At 43.9% G+C, this 18,878-nt stretch overlaps 2 protein-coding genes across 3 annotated transcripts in view; one reads left to right on the top strand and one right to left on the bottom strand.

Annotated features, from left to right (window-relative positions):
* Positions 1-2,463: 2,463 nt before the first annotated feature.
* On the top strand, positions 2,464-16,913 carry LOC114788384 (protein APCDD1). The gene is made up of 5 exons (XM_028976917.1): positions 2,464-2,897; positions 6,697-6,880; positions 7,435-7,966; positions 14,306-14,627; positions 15,292-16,913. Exons 1-5 carry the CDS (start codon positions 2,720-2,722, stop codon positions 15,753-15,755), a joined length of 1,680 nt encoding a protein of 559 aa, XP_028832750.1. The 5' UTR covers positions 2,464-2,719; the 3' UTR covers positions 15,756-16,913.
* vapal (VAMP (vesicle-associated membrane protein)-associated protein A, like) overlaps positions 16,695-18,878 on the bottom strand; it is an 18,155-nt gene continuing 15,971 nt past the window's right edge. For both annotated transcript variants that reach the window (XM_028976918.1, XM_028976919.1), the window contains one exon: positions 16,695-17,786. In XM_028976918.1, coding sequence (XP_028832751.1) covers positions 17,625-17,786 — 162 coding nt within the window. In that variant the 3' untranslated portion in view covers positions 16,695-17,624. The remainder of the gene's footprint in view (positions 17,787-18,878) is intronic.

Genomic DNA, 18,878 nt, shown 5'->3' with positions numbered 1-18,878 from the left:
ATAGAAATAGTGCCATGTTTATAAGATCATACTTTTCACTGTATATACATCCAGCATATACTCATCCAGTGCCAATTTCTGCCCTTCCCTGAGTGTCAGGCAGTTTAAAAGATGTGCAGTGAAGAATTAGGATCTTTGCTAAATTTCCCAATCTATCTGGCATCCTTTCTCAGCTTCCCCCACCTGGCAAAATGCCACCTGCATGAAATATTTCCCATAATGATAAGTACAATCAGTTCAAATAACAGGGTGAAAGAAAGATTTTACAGTCTTTACAGTAAGTAAATATCTCCTTCCCATGAGTGTGACTGGTTTTTAAAGTGACGTTGTGGGTAATGTGAGGTCAGAGGCAGGGGTTATTTGGTGTGTGTGTGTGTGTGTGTGTGTGTGTGAATGGGTACAGAGGGTCAAGAGTTCAGAGCCTGACGGTGGCTTTTTGGGGACAGAGTCACAGTGAAAATAAGTGACAATGGAAGTCCCATGTGGGGTTTTTGCTTCGTTAACTGTCTAACTGTTAATAATGGTGGCACGGTGAACAAGGTAGACAGAGGCATTACTACAGAGTATGGGTTCTTACTGGCCATGCTTTGTATCTTTGTGTGTTTTTACACTCTAATAATTTATTTGTATGTATTAAGGACTAAACGTTGTATATATTGCAGATTTAAAGAACTGTCATATCACTTGCTGGACCAGTTCAAACACAGCTGAATTAATGGTCTTATTATTTTTACACCTCTGAAATGGCTCAGTGGGAAGAGACAGGACGTCCTCTATCTCAGGTCTGACCCCTTGACCCCTGAGCCTCTGAAAAACCTGCTCACCCCATAAAATCCCACGTGTTATCGTGTGTGTTGATCCGGATGCCGCTTCTTCATCCATGTGAAATCTAGGGAAAGCAGCAAATAGTAAATCTGTGATGGGGAACACCCAGAACTCACAGACCATGGCCTGCACATTTCGAATCCCCTTAAAGGGGGAAATGCCACAATGGCTGCCATGGTAACAGAGCAGGAAGGGAGGATTTCTCTAACAATGAAACTAATTTGAGCAGCCCTGCAGCTGAGCCGGTCTCATCCCAGATCTATCGGGTCCGGTGAATGCAGTTGGCGAGACTCCAGCGTACCATGACATGTGCTTGGGTGTCAGCTAATTGTTTGACTCCTACAATGGGGTATGGTGCAAGTGCAGACTTAAGACCTGTGTGTGAGGTTGTGTGTGTGTGTGTGTGTTGGCGATTGGGGGGGGGGGGGAGAGCTACAGCACACTTTTGAGGGTTAACGGGATCACTGTAAGAATGTCAGGGCATAAATCTGCAAAGTGTGAGAGATCCAAATGCCACACACAGGGTTAGAGTCAGAGGTCGAAGAGATCAGTGGTGGAGAAGCAGTAGGGTGTCTCCGTCTCCTTCCCTCACCCCCTCTTTCTTTGAATAAACTCACTAATCTTTCTCAGAATAAATGGATTTAAGGCTTAAAAAATAATACATGCGCTATTTCAAAGTTGGTTCTGTGTGAGCATTTTTTCGTGCTGATTCCATTTAAAAGCACATGCCTCGTTTTAATGTTCTGATGCTTAGATACACATGCGTTTCCTGTGGTGTGGACCCCTATGTTGAAACCATTGTTTTGTTTTTCTTTGTTTTTTAAGGAAATCTCTCAGATAGAACAATAACGGGTTCAAAAAAAAAAAATGCACAAAGGAAATGGTTCTTTAAGTCACCAGTTCTTCTGAAGCTTCATCCAAGTTCCTCTCCCCAGCTCTGCCGACGTCAGACTAAGGTCAGGAAACAGAGCCTCTCAGTGGAGTCCCTCCTGTTTGTGTCCACATCAACACTCATCCTTTCATCTCACTGCCAAGATCGACCCGTCCACTCGTCTAATAAACAACAGTGGGAATGAGTGAGCATCTCAGCCAGGCTTTCATCATGCACTGCAATACACACAACAATCAGCCTAAAATTAAGTGGCCACCGAAACAGCCCTGAACCAGGCATGGACTCCACTAGACCTCGTAAGGTGTACAGTCGTATCTGTGGTGCCTCTAAGGATCAGGCAAATGCAAAAAAAAGGGGGTCAGACCTGCTTTTCCAGCACATCACTCAGAAATTTCACAGGATTGTTCTTGAACTGTTTATTGCAATGTGACAGGCACATTATCCTTGTGACAGAGGGAACACCATTCCCACGATGGTGGAATGTGTCAAAGTAACATCCGCATGAATGCTGGATCCGAGGTGTCCAGTCCACCTTCTCACAGGGCACCGTGGTGCCTCGTCTTCCTCAGGTAAGCATACGATGAAAAGCAATAAACGGACATGTGATTCATCAGACCAGGACACCTTCCTCCACTGCTGACTCGGGTCAGCATGGGCACCCTGTTTGCAGTGCAGCTACTCGACCCCATACACAACACCCTGCGTCACCTGTGATCCCCCCACCAGTTTCCTGTAAAAATTCTTTTACATTAAAACAGTTCTCCCAAAAGTTGGTGTCAGATTCCAGGGGGAACTGCAGCTCGGAGAGAGAGAGAGAGAGAGAGAGAGAGACACACCCCGTCACCCCTCCTCACCACCCCACTCGTCAGATCTGCGCCATCTGCGAACAATGAATCGTCCCACAAAGTAACCGCGCGTCGTCGCCAAGTCGCCAGGACGCAGTGAGGTTTGCGCGCCGCGCGTCCGGCGACATGAGCCGCCCGGCGAGCCGCTGAGCCCGGAATGCGAGCTGCACTCGAACCTCGGCTGGGTCGCCCGTCCGTCGGGTCGCTCCGGCGATGCGATCTCGGAATCTGCAGGCCGAGCATGGCGCACCTGAAGCCGGTGACGCGCACCGAGTCCCGGTCCCGGACGGTCCCGGTTCTGCTGCTGCTGCTGCTGCTGCTGCTGGCGGGTTTCGGTGAGTAGATCCACGGAATAATGTACAAATAAGTCAATATCCTTATACATTATATACAATATACAGTCAATAAACAAGAAAAGGCAATATGCATGAAGTACAACAAACAAAAAAAGGAAAGTTTTGTTTGCATACTTTATTTGTCATTTGTACATAATGATGCATAATACAGTTTTTGTGTATCTGTGTATATATGTGTATGTGTGTGTGTGTTCTGGACTACAGAAAAGCATTTTTTTTATTAAGACTAATCAATCAGCATCAACCAATATGCTAGTGAATTTAGTTGAATTCTTCTGGTTACAGTGCTGGGTCTGATTCCAAATGGACTGGCGTCCACATAATTAATGTGTCACAATACAATTAGTATGAATTCAAAATAATAACGCTGTGCAGGATCCTTTTCAGTGTAAAAAACACTCATTACAAAAAATACATAAAACCAGGTTCCATATCGTTCTTAATAGCTTTATTGCCCAGTATCAGTACACAAAGCCCCATTCTTTTCTGTTGCTATGGAATTGTGTAGTTTGGTGTTGGGAATTATTTACAATTCAAGGGAAAGAGAGAGCAATAAAAAAAAAAAAGTGCGACTAAAAGACCCACTAAAACTTTCATCCAGACTGTGCTAGTGTGGGGGCGGACAGAAATATTACCCATACTGCCGCTGACCGCTTCCATCTGCTGCATGGGAAGGCCGGGGGCAGCCAGCGCTTGGCCCTCACTTCAAGTGGCCCCACAGATAAAAAAGATCTTCTGAAATCCACTCACTCTTAAGTGTGTTTAAGTGAATCTAACGTTCAATTAAGCTTCGCGTTATTGCAGACTTCCCTGGCGCTGCGGGAAGCCCACGTCAGGCTGCATCAGGCTCTGCAATAAATCTGCGCGTGGAGACGTCAGGATGAGGTCGACGGCGAAGCCACACAGCCGGTTAAGGGCGGCTTGGTCTCACGTGGGGCTGAGTTTTTTTAAACTTCTCACACACACACACAGCACCACCAGTTCAGTACGGCCTGAGCCAGAAACATACATATCTTATTACGGTACTCTCACACTGCAACGGTTTTTCAGCAGAACGAGCCTGCAACCACACACAACACACTTTAACACATGGGGACACCGATCAGAACGTGTTCTCACAATACAGCCATTGTCCCGGACCTGATAAAAGATTTCAGCTGGCAGCCCACAACACCAGAGCCAAATAACTAGTTCCACATTGCAGAAAAGTGTTATTGCATGTGGTTGCATGTGTGGGAGAATCCATTCTTTTTCTCTCCCGGTATCCATTTGATCCATAAATATTTGCAAGTAGAAGCTGGCATGGCAGATAATGGGACCGTGGTACCGCATCTGGGGTGGCTGTGCCCCATCGGACACCTGGTGTAAAACAGAACCTTTTTAATGGAGGAAAATCTTATAATTGGGTCAGCCTGGCAGAAAAATGGTCCTTATGAAAAGTGAAAAGCTATTTAATATGCCTTTGAGAGGCGAAATGTCCTGAAGCCTTTTCATATAATCAAAAACACCGGAATCATAATTGCTTTTGAAATTGTGCGTGAAGAACAATAAAAGCAGTCTGGCCGCCGGATGAGAACTGGACGCATGGTAAAACTCTTAGACTGGATCTTGGAAGAGTGTCGCTGTCGTCAGCAGCCCGATTTCCCTTCGTGTCCAGGACTATTCTGGAGTTTGTACGCTTCCCAGAAGCGTTAGCTAAGCGATGGGGCGCAGCCAGCTGGAAATGTTCGCGCCGATTAGGGCTCGGGGAATCGTGCGGGTGCTTTGATTTGGATAGAGGAGGGAAGGCTTGGGAATTTTAGTCGCGGCCTGTGCTCTCAGGCCCTCCATCTGTAGAATCACAGGAGAGATTTTGTTATGGGGGACGAGACACAGAGAGCGTTGGGATGGTCCGGTGTCAGGTTTTGCGTTGTGGTGGTGTAAGTGGTCAGCAGGGACCATTGCGGTCTACGTCTGCGAACTGTAGATGAATCAGATGAACTCTATCCAGCTTCTGACCCAAGGAGTTGTGACACATGTCTGCATAATATGATAATCAAATTTAAGTGAAGTATGGTCTAACTTCATGTAGATTAGTGTAGTGTCACTGCACAGAAAATAAACCAAAGTAGAGTTCCTAACCACTTCACAGTTTGTTACTGTAACCATTAACTGTACTCAATAGCATCTTAAATGTGGATCTCATGTGATAGGGTCATTTGTAATTTAATTTAAAAAGAAAAACCTTCAAACCTTCGGCAAAGTATTGACTGGACATGTCTGCATAGTTTTGAATGATCCTAGATAATATTCTTATACTTAGTTTCAAAATAGACTCAATAATCCCAATTTAAATAACAACTTAGTTATATTATTATATGTTATAGTTGATTGTGCGTTATGATATTTTTAAAATACTCTATTTACAATGAATGAGTTGTTAGTGTTCCAGTGTTTGTTAGTGAGGCACAAGTCTGTTTAATGGTAGAGTAACCCCATGTTGAACCCTAAATCTGTGATTTTTTTTTTGTTGCATGTGGCAGGTCATATGACCTAGTCTATATTATATTATATGACCTCGAGGGCTTTGCACAGCTGCTGCGGTGAGGACTTTCTGGCCGGGTCTTCTTTGTTCCATGCGTGGCTGCACATGTTTTATCTTCACAGCTTTACGCACAGATGTTGCTTTTCATATGGAAGACAATTCCAAGGGAATGAGTGTATGAATATAAATCATTCATTCATACTGTCAGATATGTGAATAAACCATTTGACTAAGTACTGGCCACAAACCCAATTTAATCAGAATGGGCATGGCCGCTTTTATCAACATTCTGACCCAGTGTACGGGACCATGTCCTCCATAGCACCCCCAGCTCCCCTGGCAGCCTCTCAAGTGTTCCCTTTCAGAGCGAAGCCTGGCGCAGGTGTGAGTGCAGCCGCCGCGATTCGTGGGTCTTTGATATGAGCCAATCAGGTTTGCACTGTTACTAATGATAGGCTGCCATCTGAAGCTGGGGATTACGAGCGCCACACGCTTTCCAGTCGGAGGCTGCTTGAAAACGGCTTTAAAAGATAAAAGGCAGACACAAGATAAAAGGACAAATACAAGAGTGACTGTGATTGTTCTGTCTGGCCTGAACAAAGACACTTAGATGTTTTTTCCCCTTTTGGCCTGAACTTTAAGCCTGATGATTTTTTTTTTTAACTCATTCATCTTATATTCTTGTTTATGCCACGCATTATTTCTCTTGCCTTGGAGAAGTAATAGGGAAAAAGATTCTATACTGGCATCTCGGCACATTTTGAATGGATGAGGATACTCCTGGAGAAGACATGATGAACAGCGTTCAGGAATTTAGGGAAATAGAAAACCCATCTCCTAACAGGAGCTTATTCCAGGCGGCTGCTGTCACTGATCCTTCAGAAATTCTTCAGCACTGTTTCATAGGCCCTCTGCTGAAGAAGTCCGACCCTCCGCTCCTGCAGACCCTGCATTCTTTCATTTCCTACAACCCAGCCGCTAAATTCCACCTCTTTCATATTCCGTTTTTCTTCATTTGGTGACCTTGCGCTACTCAGAGGCCAGAGTTATTTACACTCTGCTATTCTGCAAGAAACAGATTATAAGTCATCTTGCTGTAGATCGGAGCCATCTTAAAAGTACCATAAGTTCATTTGTATAGAAATTCATAACATGAAATAGTATTTATTTGTTTTGACAGCAAGATTTTGTCTAATCCTCCTTCATACATTCACAAATGTATATATCTCTCTCTCTCTGTGTCTGTTTCTGAAGGCTGGGTGGAGGCGTCCTCTCTGCACCCCTCCGAGGGACACTCCCCTCGTCTCTCTCTGGAGAAGAACTCCATCTGGCCATCCAGGGGCATGCAGTGCCACCACATGCTGAAGCATCTCCATAATGGAGCCCGTGTCACTGTCCAGATGCCCCCCAACATTGAGGGACACTGGGTCTCCACCAGGTGCTGCTTTAAATAGTTGATAGTTTTTAATAATCGGTGCTCTGGGTGTAGCGGATCATTTTACAGATGAAATCACAGCTTCTGACAATTCTGATATCAGGATAGTATTGCATGATGAGGACATCATAAAATGTTGGAGAACAGACACAGATAGCATATTCCCAGGCTTGGGATTTAATAGTGATACATATTCATGATACAAAATTTCGGGATCTGTTTTCATTTATTCTTGTCTTGCAATAAGAAATTAATTATTCACCATTCAGTGAAGTAAAGTAGAAGAAATATGCATGTCAAAAATGTATTTTATATGAATTATTTTTAATATGAAGTATTCTGAATTACTTTTTATGTACTAGAACAGAATACATTATCAATAAATATGTATTCATTAATCAACCATCAATACTACTAAGTAGTTTCCTCAACTTAACTAATTAATGTACATCCTCCTCCCTTTTCACCTTAAAAATGACCTGATTCTCTCTTCTTCTCTTCCTCTTCTTCACAAAGTTCATTGTTCTGTTGTCCTTGTTTATTTATCTCAATGGCAGCTGTGAGGTGCGACCAGGTCCAGAGTTTATCACACGGTCCTACCGCTTCTACCACAACCTCAGCTTCCTGGCCTACCAGTTCTATTATGGAGACAACCACTGCACCACACCCACCTACACAGTGGTGGTCCGGGGCCGCCTGCGCCTTCGCCAGGCCTCGTGGATTATTCGCGGTGGCACCGAAGCTGAATACCAGCTCAACAGCACCCAGCTGGTGTTCCACAGTGCCGCTGTGGCGAAAGAGCTGAGCCAGCGGCTCGACTGCAGCTGCCGGAGGACACTGCCACGCTGGGGCCGCTGGGAGCCCAACGTGAGCTACGAGCTGTGGAGCGAGGACGGGCTGTGCGACTGTTCGCAGGGCCTCAACTTCGCCATGCACGAGCTGCAGCTGCTACGTGTGGAGAAACAGTACCTGGACCAGGACCTAGACCACCTGGTGGAAGAGCTCTTCCTGGGGGACATCCACACCGAGTCCAGCCAGAGGATGTACCACCGACCCGCCAGCTACCAGGCAGCACTGCAGAACGCCAAGGTCTGTGAGACAAGCAACACACTGATCCAACCAAACAAAGCTACATGTCCACATACACATTTATCCAGATATATGGATTTTTCAAATGCAAAACTAAAGAAGTATTTAAAGAGAAAAATGCATTTAGAACATCTATAATATCTCAAAAGTAAAAGTAAAAATAATTACGTTTGGATTAAAAGTAGTAGTAAATATACAGATGGCAATGGTCACCCTAGACGTGAAGTGAAAGTGAACAAAATAGTGTGCACCTTGACAGGCGCTCAGAGAGCAGTGTGTGGGGACAGTACCTGGTTTAAGGGGACCTTCGGGATTTGAACCGGCAACCTTCCTATTACGGGTCCGCCTCTGTCCTGTAAAATAAAATAATTGTTTGCACGTTAGCACAGACTTGACGGATTGATTGATTGATTGGTTGATATGATAGTGTTTTTGTCTACTCCACAATTGAGCTGCATGAGTATTTGCCTGGCAAGTGTCTGTGTGTGTGTGTGTGTGTGTGTGTGTGTGTGAGATCAGAACGTCATCGTTACACTGTACTTGTCTGGAATTACAGAGTATATGTGCAGAGCTGCAGTTTTTTTCAATGGAAGGGGTTGGTGTGGCTGTGGCGTAACCTCTAATTAATCCTCTTTATCACAGAGTCAAAATCCCTTTCAGATTACAAGCTCTAAACGGCGAAGTAATTACAGATTAGGAGTCCAGGGCTGAGTAAAGCAAAGGGACGTCCTTGGAGCTGTAGTGTTGGGGCGGGGTAGATGTGCATGAGCCTGTGTACGCACTGGAAGCATAGCCTGCCATCTGGGAACGTTGCAGCTCTCGGCCCGCGTGTGTGAACGTTCCCGGGTCCCACGTGAGCAGCGTGCGCCATACGTACACAGGATGGGATCTGCAAGTGTTTACATTTCCTGCGCAGCGGTCGTCTCATTTCTGTGAAACGTTATAGTGCGGTTTGAGGGGCCTGCGACGTGGCAGTGGATCCGGCCCTAATCGTCTGAGCAAATAAACACGGAGACAAGGCCTGGGTGTTGCTGATCTTCACGTAAATACTGCATGGAGCCAGAAAAGGTCAATCGCACGCACTCTCCCCGATTGTCCCGATTGCCGCTGGTGGCCTGCTGAGACGAAAACGCTCTGCTAGTGTGGTATTCCTAGAATTTTGGAATCACGCAGCCTTATGAATTATTCCGGAGCGGGAGGCGCATTCCAGCGCTGATTTCATGCATACCTGAGGCCACGAGTGGAAGTTCACTAAAGCCGATATTCTTTTTCATTATCTGGTTCTCTCTCTCGCCCTTTTGTCTTCGTTCATTTGTCTTTGTGCCCCGTTTTCTGCAGCTCTGTGTTTGTCACTGTCCACTTTCTTTCTTTCTTTCTCTCTCTTTGAACGCCAGGCCTATAAATGAGGTCCTTTGTTATTTGGATCTTCGCGCCCATGACACGAAACCACACAGCCTTTGAGTCTTTGCTTTAGTTATTGGCTAGTTGACTTTTAAAAAGAGAGGCTGCACGCATCACTTCTAATTCAGGACAGTTGCAGACGAATGAAGCTGCAAGTGTTTAATTTAAGAAAACCCCCATGAATGGAAATTTAATGGTGCCGCAGCCCTTGCCAGAGGAGAAAATTGCCTTTCTGGTGGGGGAAGAACATGAATATTTATTCTTATTTCATTACACTTTTTCATGTGATAATGAACAAACCATATTGAACAAACCAGCTTTTTCAGAGGACTATGAAGAACCCAAAGGCCTGTTTTTTTTTACCCATCATTACTCAGTCTCACAAAAAAAACACACCGAAGCCACAACGTTGACATACTCCCATAATAAAGAAAAAATGAGCTAATGAACAAACGAAGTGGCGTGGTGAGCTAAGCCCTGATCGCTATTTTTAGGTCTTATTGATGGCAATTCCATACACAAGCCAGTAAATAGCCCCAGTGTGCCCACTGACGGACAAAGCAGTGGCCAATGGTTCGTTTGTGGTTAATGGTTACTTTTCCCAAAAAGCAGCCCCAGCCACGGTGGTCCGTGTCCTGCCTCACCGCTCCCTGCCTTTTCCATAGCAACCCTGCCCATTCCTAATCAAATGATCAAAGGGATGGCGGGGTCTTTTCCTCTTCGACATATTACAGTCCAAGCGGCCGTTGTTGATGTGAGGCATTCCGGCTGTTAAAGGCTCTAATCCGTGGTTGCCTTGCCAGGAAAGACTGAGTGAAGGAAGGAAGGAAACGGGGAAGAGTGTGTACTGCATGATTGTTACAGGAAACAATCTACTTAGCAACAACTTTTCCTCACAAAGGCAGCAAGTTGGGGACCAACCAAGAAAAAAAATCAAGATTGACAGCAAATGAAATGTTGTGAATTAAAACAGTTGTGCAGCCTGGGTTAAATTATAGTACAAGCTAATGCTGTCATGGCCCAGCTCAGTTTGGACAGATGGAGGCCTTGGGAGGAGAAAGCGGTGGAGATCCCTGCATGGGGGAGGGGAGGACATGTGGAGACTGATGGGGTGCTGGATGTGTTTCATCCCAAAGCCTTCCTGCTGTAAGAATGGACATCGCGGGAGCCTGCTTTGTCTTGCATAACAGATGTCTGCAGGGGGAAGTGTAACATTCCTGTGTCGATGGTTGTGGGTGAAGATTCGACACCCCGGTTTTTACATGTCTTTTGTCCGACGTCAACGTGCGAAGTATCAGCTGTCAGGACCGCCCACCCTCTTTGTCTTCACCAAATGGGAGGCACCGGGGGCGTGACATCAGAAACAACAGGTTCTGATTGGTCAGTGACAACTTCCTGTAGGCCAGTGACAACTTCCTGTAGGCCAGGGGTATAAATGTCTGCACACATGTGGAAAAGGGAGCTCTGAGCTATCTTGCTCAGGGGGGTTTCCCTCTCTTTCCCTTCTCTTTCTCTTCTCCCTCTTTACTCTTTCTTCTCATGTTTACTTTCTCTGTAACCTTGGTACCTTTTTACATTCAATATTCACATGTAACTACAATAATTATTTACCGGTGTTAATAAATTAGAAACTGTTCATTTCTAACCTCTGTTGTGCCATGCCTCTTTCTGCCAGGTAACATCAAATTGGAGTGGTTAAATACAGTGCTCTGTGTGGAGGGAGAAAGAGTTTTTTCTACACACTCTATTCTCTTCTCCACACCACATGGTCTTCATGTGTGGTCTTTTTTACAAATGGTGACCCCGACGTGATACCTTTGCTCGGATGTGGATCTGTGACCGTAAGTCTCTTTTATCTGAATTTTACTGCATAGGGAGGAATAGAATCTATGTGCTTTAATTTAAATAAAAAGGATCTACATATCCTAAAAAGCCGGGACCGTAGAAACCGAGGCATTTCTAAATCCAGATCCAGTCCGACAAGGTATAAAATGAACATTGACTAATTACTGTATCACTTACAATGTGGCATGTAGATATGGCTGGCACAATAGATGAACCCACAAACCAAACTGTAACCAGTAATAACCAGGATTTGTGACATTTTAGATTACTGGTATTACATTGAACATCATAAACCATGTCCCACGGTGAACAATTTGATAATAACTGATCAGGGATTGGAAATTGCACTGTTAAACTTAAATGTTTTTATTTTAAATTCATGTTCAGTATGATCAACATGTTTAGGATCAGAATTTAAATTTATGTGAAACTGTTTCTCTCTCTGAACACCTCAACAATGCCATCATCTCAAATAATAGCTTTTAGTGATAAAGGTGTAATTCTCTAATCACATGGCAACAAGCGGGATTTTATTTGTGTTTATTTTTCCGGCCACTGTTGTTGATTGAACTTCGTTAAGCCGATGCAAATTCGCAGAGTTATGAATTCCCTAATAAAGGTGTAATTCTCCAATCACATGGCAACAAGCGGGACTTTTTTTATTTATTTATTTGTGTTTATTTTTCCGGCCACTGTTGTTGATTGAACTTCGTTAGCCGGTGCAAATCCGCAGAGTTATGAATTCCCTAATAAAGGTGTAATTCTCCAATCACATGGCAACAAGCGGGACTTTTTTATTTATTTATTTGTATTTATTTTTCCGGCCACTGTTGTTGATTAGACTTGATAAGCCAGTGCAAATCTGCGGAGTTATGAATTCCCTGATATCATTTTAAGCCTCCCACTATATTTACATGTTTTTTGCATTACAGTATCTGATCATTGTTGTCATTTGTTTTTCTGGTTTGGTTTTAATGTACGATGAACACTGTTTTTCTACATGCACAATCTGTATGCAAACCTCATCACACTCCAGACAAAGAACCCAACCAAGTGTGAAAAGCCCTGGATCCAGTTGAATATTCTATGTATGCTGCTGTGTTTGATCTATGCCAAGAAGACAGGTTTCCCTACAAGGGTGACCTCAGACGCCTGAGGATCACAAAGGACACAGAACCACAACTATCGGCTACATTTGAATTCCCGACTGACCAGGAAGCAAGCAGATACACAATCATGACCCAATTGTGATCCCCATGGACCCTGAATACTCGAGTGCCCCAGGGGATCAACCGGCCGTCTGTAAGAATGGACATCGCGGGAGCCTGCTTTGTCTTGCATAACAGATGTCTGCAGGGGGAAGTGTAACATTCCTGTGTCAACGGTTGTGGGTGAAGATTCGACACCCCGGTTTTTACATGTCTTTTGTCCGACGTCAACGTGCGAAGTATCAGCTGTCAGGACCGCCCACCCTCTTTGTCTTCACCAAATGGGAGGCACCGGGGGCGTGACATCAGAAACAACAGGTTCTGATTGGTCAGTGACAACTTCCTGTAGGCCAGTGACAACTTCCTGTAGGCCAGGGGTATAAATGTCTGCACACATGTGGAAAAGGGAGCTCTGAGCTATCTTGCTCAGGGGGGTTTCCCTCTCTTTCCCTTCTCTTTCTCTTCTCCCTCTTTACTCTTTCTTCTCATGTTTACTTTCTCTGTAACCTTGGTACCTTTTTACATTCAATATTCACATGTAACTACAATAATTATTTACCGGTGTTAATAAATTAGAAACTGTTCATTTCTAACCTCTGTTGTGCCATGCCTCTTTCTGCCAGGTAACATCAAATTGGAGTGGTTAAATACAGTGCTCTGTGTGGAGGGAGAAAGAGTTTTTTCTACACACTCTATTCTCTTCTCCACACCACATGGTCTTCATGTGTGGTCTTTTTTACACTGCTATGGGTCAGTCAGGAAGTTTGTGTTTGAGAAACTTTCATCTCCACCCACCAGCAGGGGAGGGGGCAGAAGGGGATGATCGGAGAAGAAGGGGGGAGACGTGCAACATATTGGCCACACATGTCTTCTTGGACGGGACCCCTGAGTGGCATTTTTTCATTCGGGTGGTCAGATTAAATCCCTGCTGGATTTAAATAAAATAAAATTAATATTTACTTCAATTTAATTTTAACCTAATAAAAAAAAGTAATGTTTTTTTCTTTTTTTGTCACGGTTAAACCTTTTTTTGAGCGTTTGTCTGTGAAGGGTGCTTTATAAATAAAATATATTGTTAGGGGTTCCTGTCCCTGGCAAAAGCCCTCTTTCTGATTTAATTGTTTATATCTCTTTCTGTATTTTAAGAATTATCTATTCAATTCCCCCAATTTGCCCATAAAATAGGGTACGTGTTGTTTTTAACTTTCAAGATGATCCACTTTTGTTCTCCTTTGCTATAATTATGTGGAGGGTTTGAGGTAGGACTGGAAATCTGTCTGGAGTCCAAGTCTAAATTCCTGAAAACTAAAGAGATTGTTTGGGTCTGGTGCTTTTCTTAATACAAAAATGTTCTAAAGATGGCCTGAGGTATCACATATTACATGAAACTTATGCAGATTATGCTGGTATGAAAACAATGCTAGCCCCAGTTGTTCAGAATAAATTCTTGGAAGATCATTCTGAACCTGAACATTTTGGGCCCTATTTTCACACTGGAACCAAGCACAGCGTTACACAGTTACTTTGAATTTGAATCCTCTGAATTTATAAGTATATTTAACAAGAAAGATCTTCTTGGTACAAGGCCTGATCTTATTCTTAATAAGCCTGATGATTAGCAGCTCTCAAGTATGATTTCAATTAATGCATCATATGCACAAATATCATGATGTGTTTTGCCTATTAATTTATATCAGTTATGAGGACATCTTTGATCTTACACTAGTAAACACTAGTTTGCCAGTTTGAAAATATGTTTTTCTTGGGGTTTTGAGGAATCCATGGTGAAGATTTTTTACCTCCAGAAATTTATGTAATTCTCTTCAGAAGATGAAAAGCAACCATAATAACCAACTCTTCTTATGTTTTCATGTCTGAACCACAGAATCATGACCAGAGCTGCATTGCCTGCCGCATCATCGGCCGCTCCGACGAGTTCCACCCGCCCATCCTGCCCCCGCGGGCCGACCTGACGGTCGCACTACACGGTCACTGGGTGTCACAGCGCTGCGAGGTTCGACCGGAGGTTCTCTTTCTCACGCGGCACTTCGTCTTCCATGACAACAACAACACATGGGAAGGCCACTACTACCACTACTCTGATCCCATGTGCAAGCACCCCACCTTCAGCATCTACGCCAGGGGGCGCTACAGTCGTGGGGTCCACTCCACTCGCATCATGGGTGGAACTGAATTTGTTTTCAAAGGTGAACCACTTCTTCATACTGGACTTTACATGTCTGATCGTTGTTTAACAGCAGTGTTGTCACATAAAAGAAAGGACTGCATGATTAAGCCCTACTCGTCTTTTATCAGAGTCCTCGAATTTGTACAAAGATTCTCATCTAGCTGATGTTTTATCAGAAGCTGTGGTCAAAGAGACTTTGGCATTTACATTTATGATAAAGATATCAACCCAACTGAACACCTGTAGGAGAAACCATCATCAGAAACTTTCAGGAGAGTGATGTTCAGGAGCTTCTGACTGGGATGATCTGTCTTAAAGTACGTTTTTTGTGTAGACCTCTACTGTTCAGTTAGTAGATCATTGAATCCATTCCAGCGGAGAATTCCTGCTTTGTAGGCTTGTATACCCCACTCCCTCGCCATTTTCACCCACGTAATAATCCTACTGAGCCGGGGGTTTGAGAGAGGGTGTGTGACTCCACGTCATGTCAGACGTCCAGTCATTCACCTCAGATAAAACATCTTTTTTTGTCAATTTAATTGTAAATATATCCTACAGTAAATATACCCAAAATGGTTTTAAACACTAGATGGAGACATTTTCAATCCAAAAAGGGGCAGATTTGGTTATCATCATGTTTTTTGCAGGGTAACTGAATGTTTTCCCCTCTGCCTACTCATTAGTGAACCACATGAGCGTGACTCCGCTGGACCAGGCCACGACCTCCCTGCTGAACGTCTTCAGGGGTAACGAGTGTGGCGTTGAGGGCTCCTGGCAGGTTGGGGTGGAACAGGACGTGACGCCGACCAACGGCTGCGTGGCGCTGGGCATCCGGCTGCCCCACACCGAGTACGAGCTCTTCCGCATGGAGCAGGACGCCCACGGACGCTACCTGCTGTACAACGGCCAGAGGCCCAGTGACGGCTCCAGCCCGGACCAGCCACACAAGCGAGCCACCTCCTACCAGACGCCCCTCATCCAGTGCAGCCCCAGCAGTCCTGGTGCAGAGGGTCACCACAGAGACCATCACCGTGACGACCGACCTCTGCGGCTCCACAACGGCGGGCCATGTCAGCGTGGAAGTGTGACAGTGGCTTTTGTAGTCACGGTTGTGGCACAGTTCTTTGCTACAGCTTTCTTCAGATAAGACTCAAAACAAGGATAAGACAAGATGATCCTTTATTATTAATTTACATGGAGAGGATGGGTGGCACTGTACCTCCAGTGTCAGCATCTAAAACTGTGACTGCTGTACACAGTGACTGCACTTTACCAGAGCGGACCCGGACAGGAGGGTTCAGAATCATGACCCTCCGAAACCGGTCAGCAGAACAGAACCGTGGACACACCTCGGACCCCACAGCAGTTGGGATGCTGTGGACTGCATGTTGTTATATGTGAAAGGGACTTTTTTTTTTTTTTATGTGTAGATCACCGATTACTTAAATACTGTAAATAACATGTAACAGTTTTATATGCATCATTCTGATATTAGAGAGCAAATTCTCGGCAGGCACTTATCCACTGACAGGGATTCTTTGAACCTCCACATTAATTTACAAAATCTGCCTACATTTCCACCCGTTTGATGGGAACCATTGGAAACAAGGATGTCAATGTAAAGAATATCGTATCACCACACCCACACAGACTGGCCTTTTGGTTGAAACTATAATTCCAAATCAGATTACTCTCCAGACGGTCCAAATTTGGTGCACAATCCAGAAGGGAAGTGATTTACTTCCCAGTCATCGTGCCAGTACTGGGTGTGGAAAACGATTTAGGGAGTGGTCTCCATATGATGAACGCAGACACACACACACACACACACACACACACACACAACTGAACTAACTGAAGTGTAATCCATTCATCTCAGTTTAGCGGTGAATGAAAATGAATGGGGGGGGGAGAGAGAAGTGTACAAAATTAAACATTTTATACTGGGATTCTGACTCAGAACAGAGTCTTTCATTCCCCGACCTGGAACATTCCTGAAGAATGAGGCAACCATCATTTTCCCACATTTTGTTTTATTATTATTTAAATGTTGAATACCATGGAACAAAACTGGAAGAACAGAGACTTCATTTTCAGTCATCATTTATTATCTCAGTAGGGATATATCATTTGTTTTGAGAAAAAAAGAACATTAATAATATTAATAATTATAATAAAATAGTCTGCATCGGTGTCATTAATGACCGGAAGAAGAGAAAAATGTACAAAGATAGGAGGCAACCCAGTCCTAGCTGGACTGGTGGCATTTCCCAAGAAAGCAAAAAAAAAAAAAAAAAAAAAAAGACAGACAGACAGACAGACAGACATAGAAATGGTTAAACTGAACAAAGAACTGTCCAGGAATAAGGTCATTTTCTTGCTTTTTTGTATTTAATGGAAGTTCTTTCGTTTCCTTAAAAGGATTAAAATGACATTGAACAAGACACTTAACATTCCGTTAAACTCCTGATAAAATGAGGAGGAACAGAGAGAGAGGGAGAAAAATTAAAACGCTCATGATCTTTTCATGAGCTCGGTTCTTACACCCTGCCTTCTCCACCTCCTTTTTTTTTTTTTTTTTTTTTGATGACAGCATGCCACTTTAAGTTCCTTGCCTCTTCACCTCCTCCGGGAACACTCAACTTATCCATCCTTCTGTCTATCAGTCAACCCATCCCCCAGAATGAAACCAGAGCAGAAAACAGCAGGAAGCCTCAGATGATAACCGCGTGAATGGAAGAGGCTGGGTCCACAGGTGTGTGAGATGTGTGTAGTGTGTGTTTAATAGTGCAGTGTAGTGTAGTGTAGTGCAGTGTAGTGTGTGTGTGTGTGAGTGTGTTTATGCTGCACATGTGTTACTGTACAAACACACTCGTCTGGGCCACACCACCAATGATATGGTGAAGTCAACAAAAAACATTCCTCCAACCCTGGCCCTGTGAATCCCCCCCCCACCCCGTCGATAGACAGACAGAGTGATCGACAAACCGACTGAGGACAGACAGATCGCCTCCCTTTACAGAACAAACTTCCCCAGGAAGAATCCGATGAAGATGGCTGCTATGACGACGAGAAGGGAAGGCAGGGAACTGACGACCGACTCTCGACCCATCAGACTACTGGTGTTTGAAGATCCGTGCTCCGACCACACATGCTTCCTCATCCTCACCCCATCATTCTGGAAATAGAAGGATGAAGAGGCAACCAGGACTGAGCTCAAACAGTTATGAGGGGCCCTTCTGCACACAGACACCAGGGTAAAGCAGACTAAGTAACAGACAACACACAGGAAAGGTGCAGATCCTCAGGAAAACACCCTCATTTCACACTGCGGGTCTGATAAACTCATACATGATGTATGTTTAAATAAGATTTGGTTCTATATATATAAAAAAAAATAATAATAATTAAGAAAATAATTTGCTCATTTCATATTCTACTACACACTTAACTAGAACAGTTCCATTTGGTCTGTAAATAATTACAACAGATTCAAAATTACGAAATTGTTGTACCTGGATTAACAAACGCAATCTGAACAAGATGAACTCAGAGTTTTGGGGCAGTGGTTGCCTAGCGATTAAGGAAGGTACGACTGAGGTGACACTGAGCAAAGCACAGTCGTCACACAGTGCTCCCCTGGCGCCTGTCATGGCTGCCCACTGCTCACCAAGGGTGATAGGTTAAAAGCAGAGGACATGTCGTTGAGTCACCGTGTGCTGTGCTGCAGTGTTTCACAATGACATTCACTTCACTTTCACTATCAAGGGTCCCAACACATTAGTCGTTTTTCCACATTATTTCCCCCCCTACTGAGAGACCCCACCATCCCCTCTATCAATACAGGGAATAGGGCTGTGTACTGGCAGGAATCTGATACGAGAGGAATTATGATATATTCTCAATTCTGTTTTAGTTAAGTCACCACACAGCGTAACAGTCAACTCGGGTCGAGATTCAGCTGAACTGAATTTTTAGGGCCAATTACAGCTCTAATGTAGACTCTATATATCCTGGAGCATAAAACAAGGGGAATAAGAACAAAAAGCTACAACTGCACTTTATTTTTTGCAAATAAAAGTTTGTAATTAATCATTTTATTCTTTTAATGTCTATATGCAAGAAGACACACACACACACACACACACACACACACACACACACATATATATATATATATATATATAGAATACTGATTAGTAAGTCAGCAAATTATTAATTAACTATAATTTTTGATCTGAACATACTGAATTTTATTTTAACCCTCACA

The sequence above is a fragment of the Denticeps clupeoides genome, chromosome 4 (assembly GCF_900700375.1).
Source record: "Denticeps clupeoides chromosome 4, fDenClu1.1, whole genome shotgun sequence".
Taxonomy (NCBI): Eukaryota; Metazoa; Chordata; class Actinopteri; order Clupeiformes; family Denticipitidae; genus Denticeps; species Denticeps clupeoides.
This window is presented reverse-complemented; position numbering and strand designations above follow the sequence as displayed.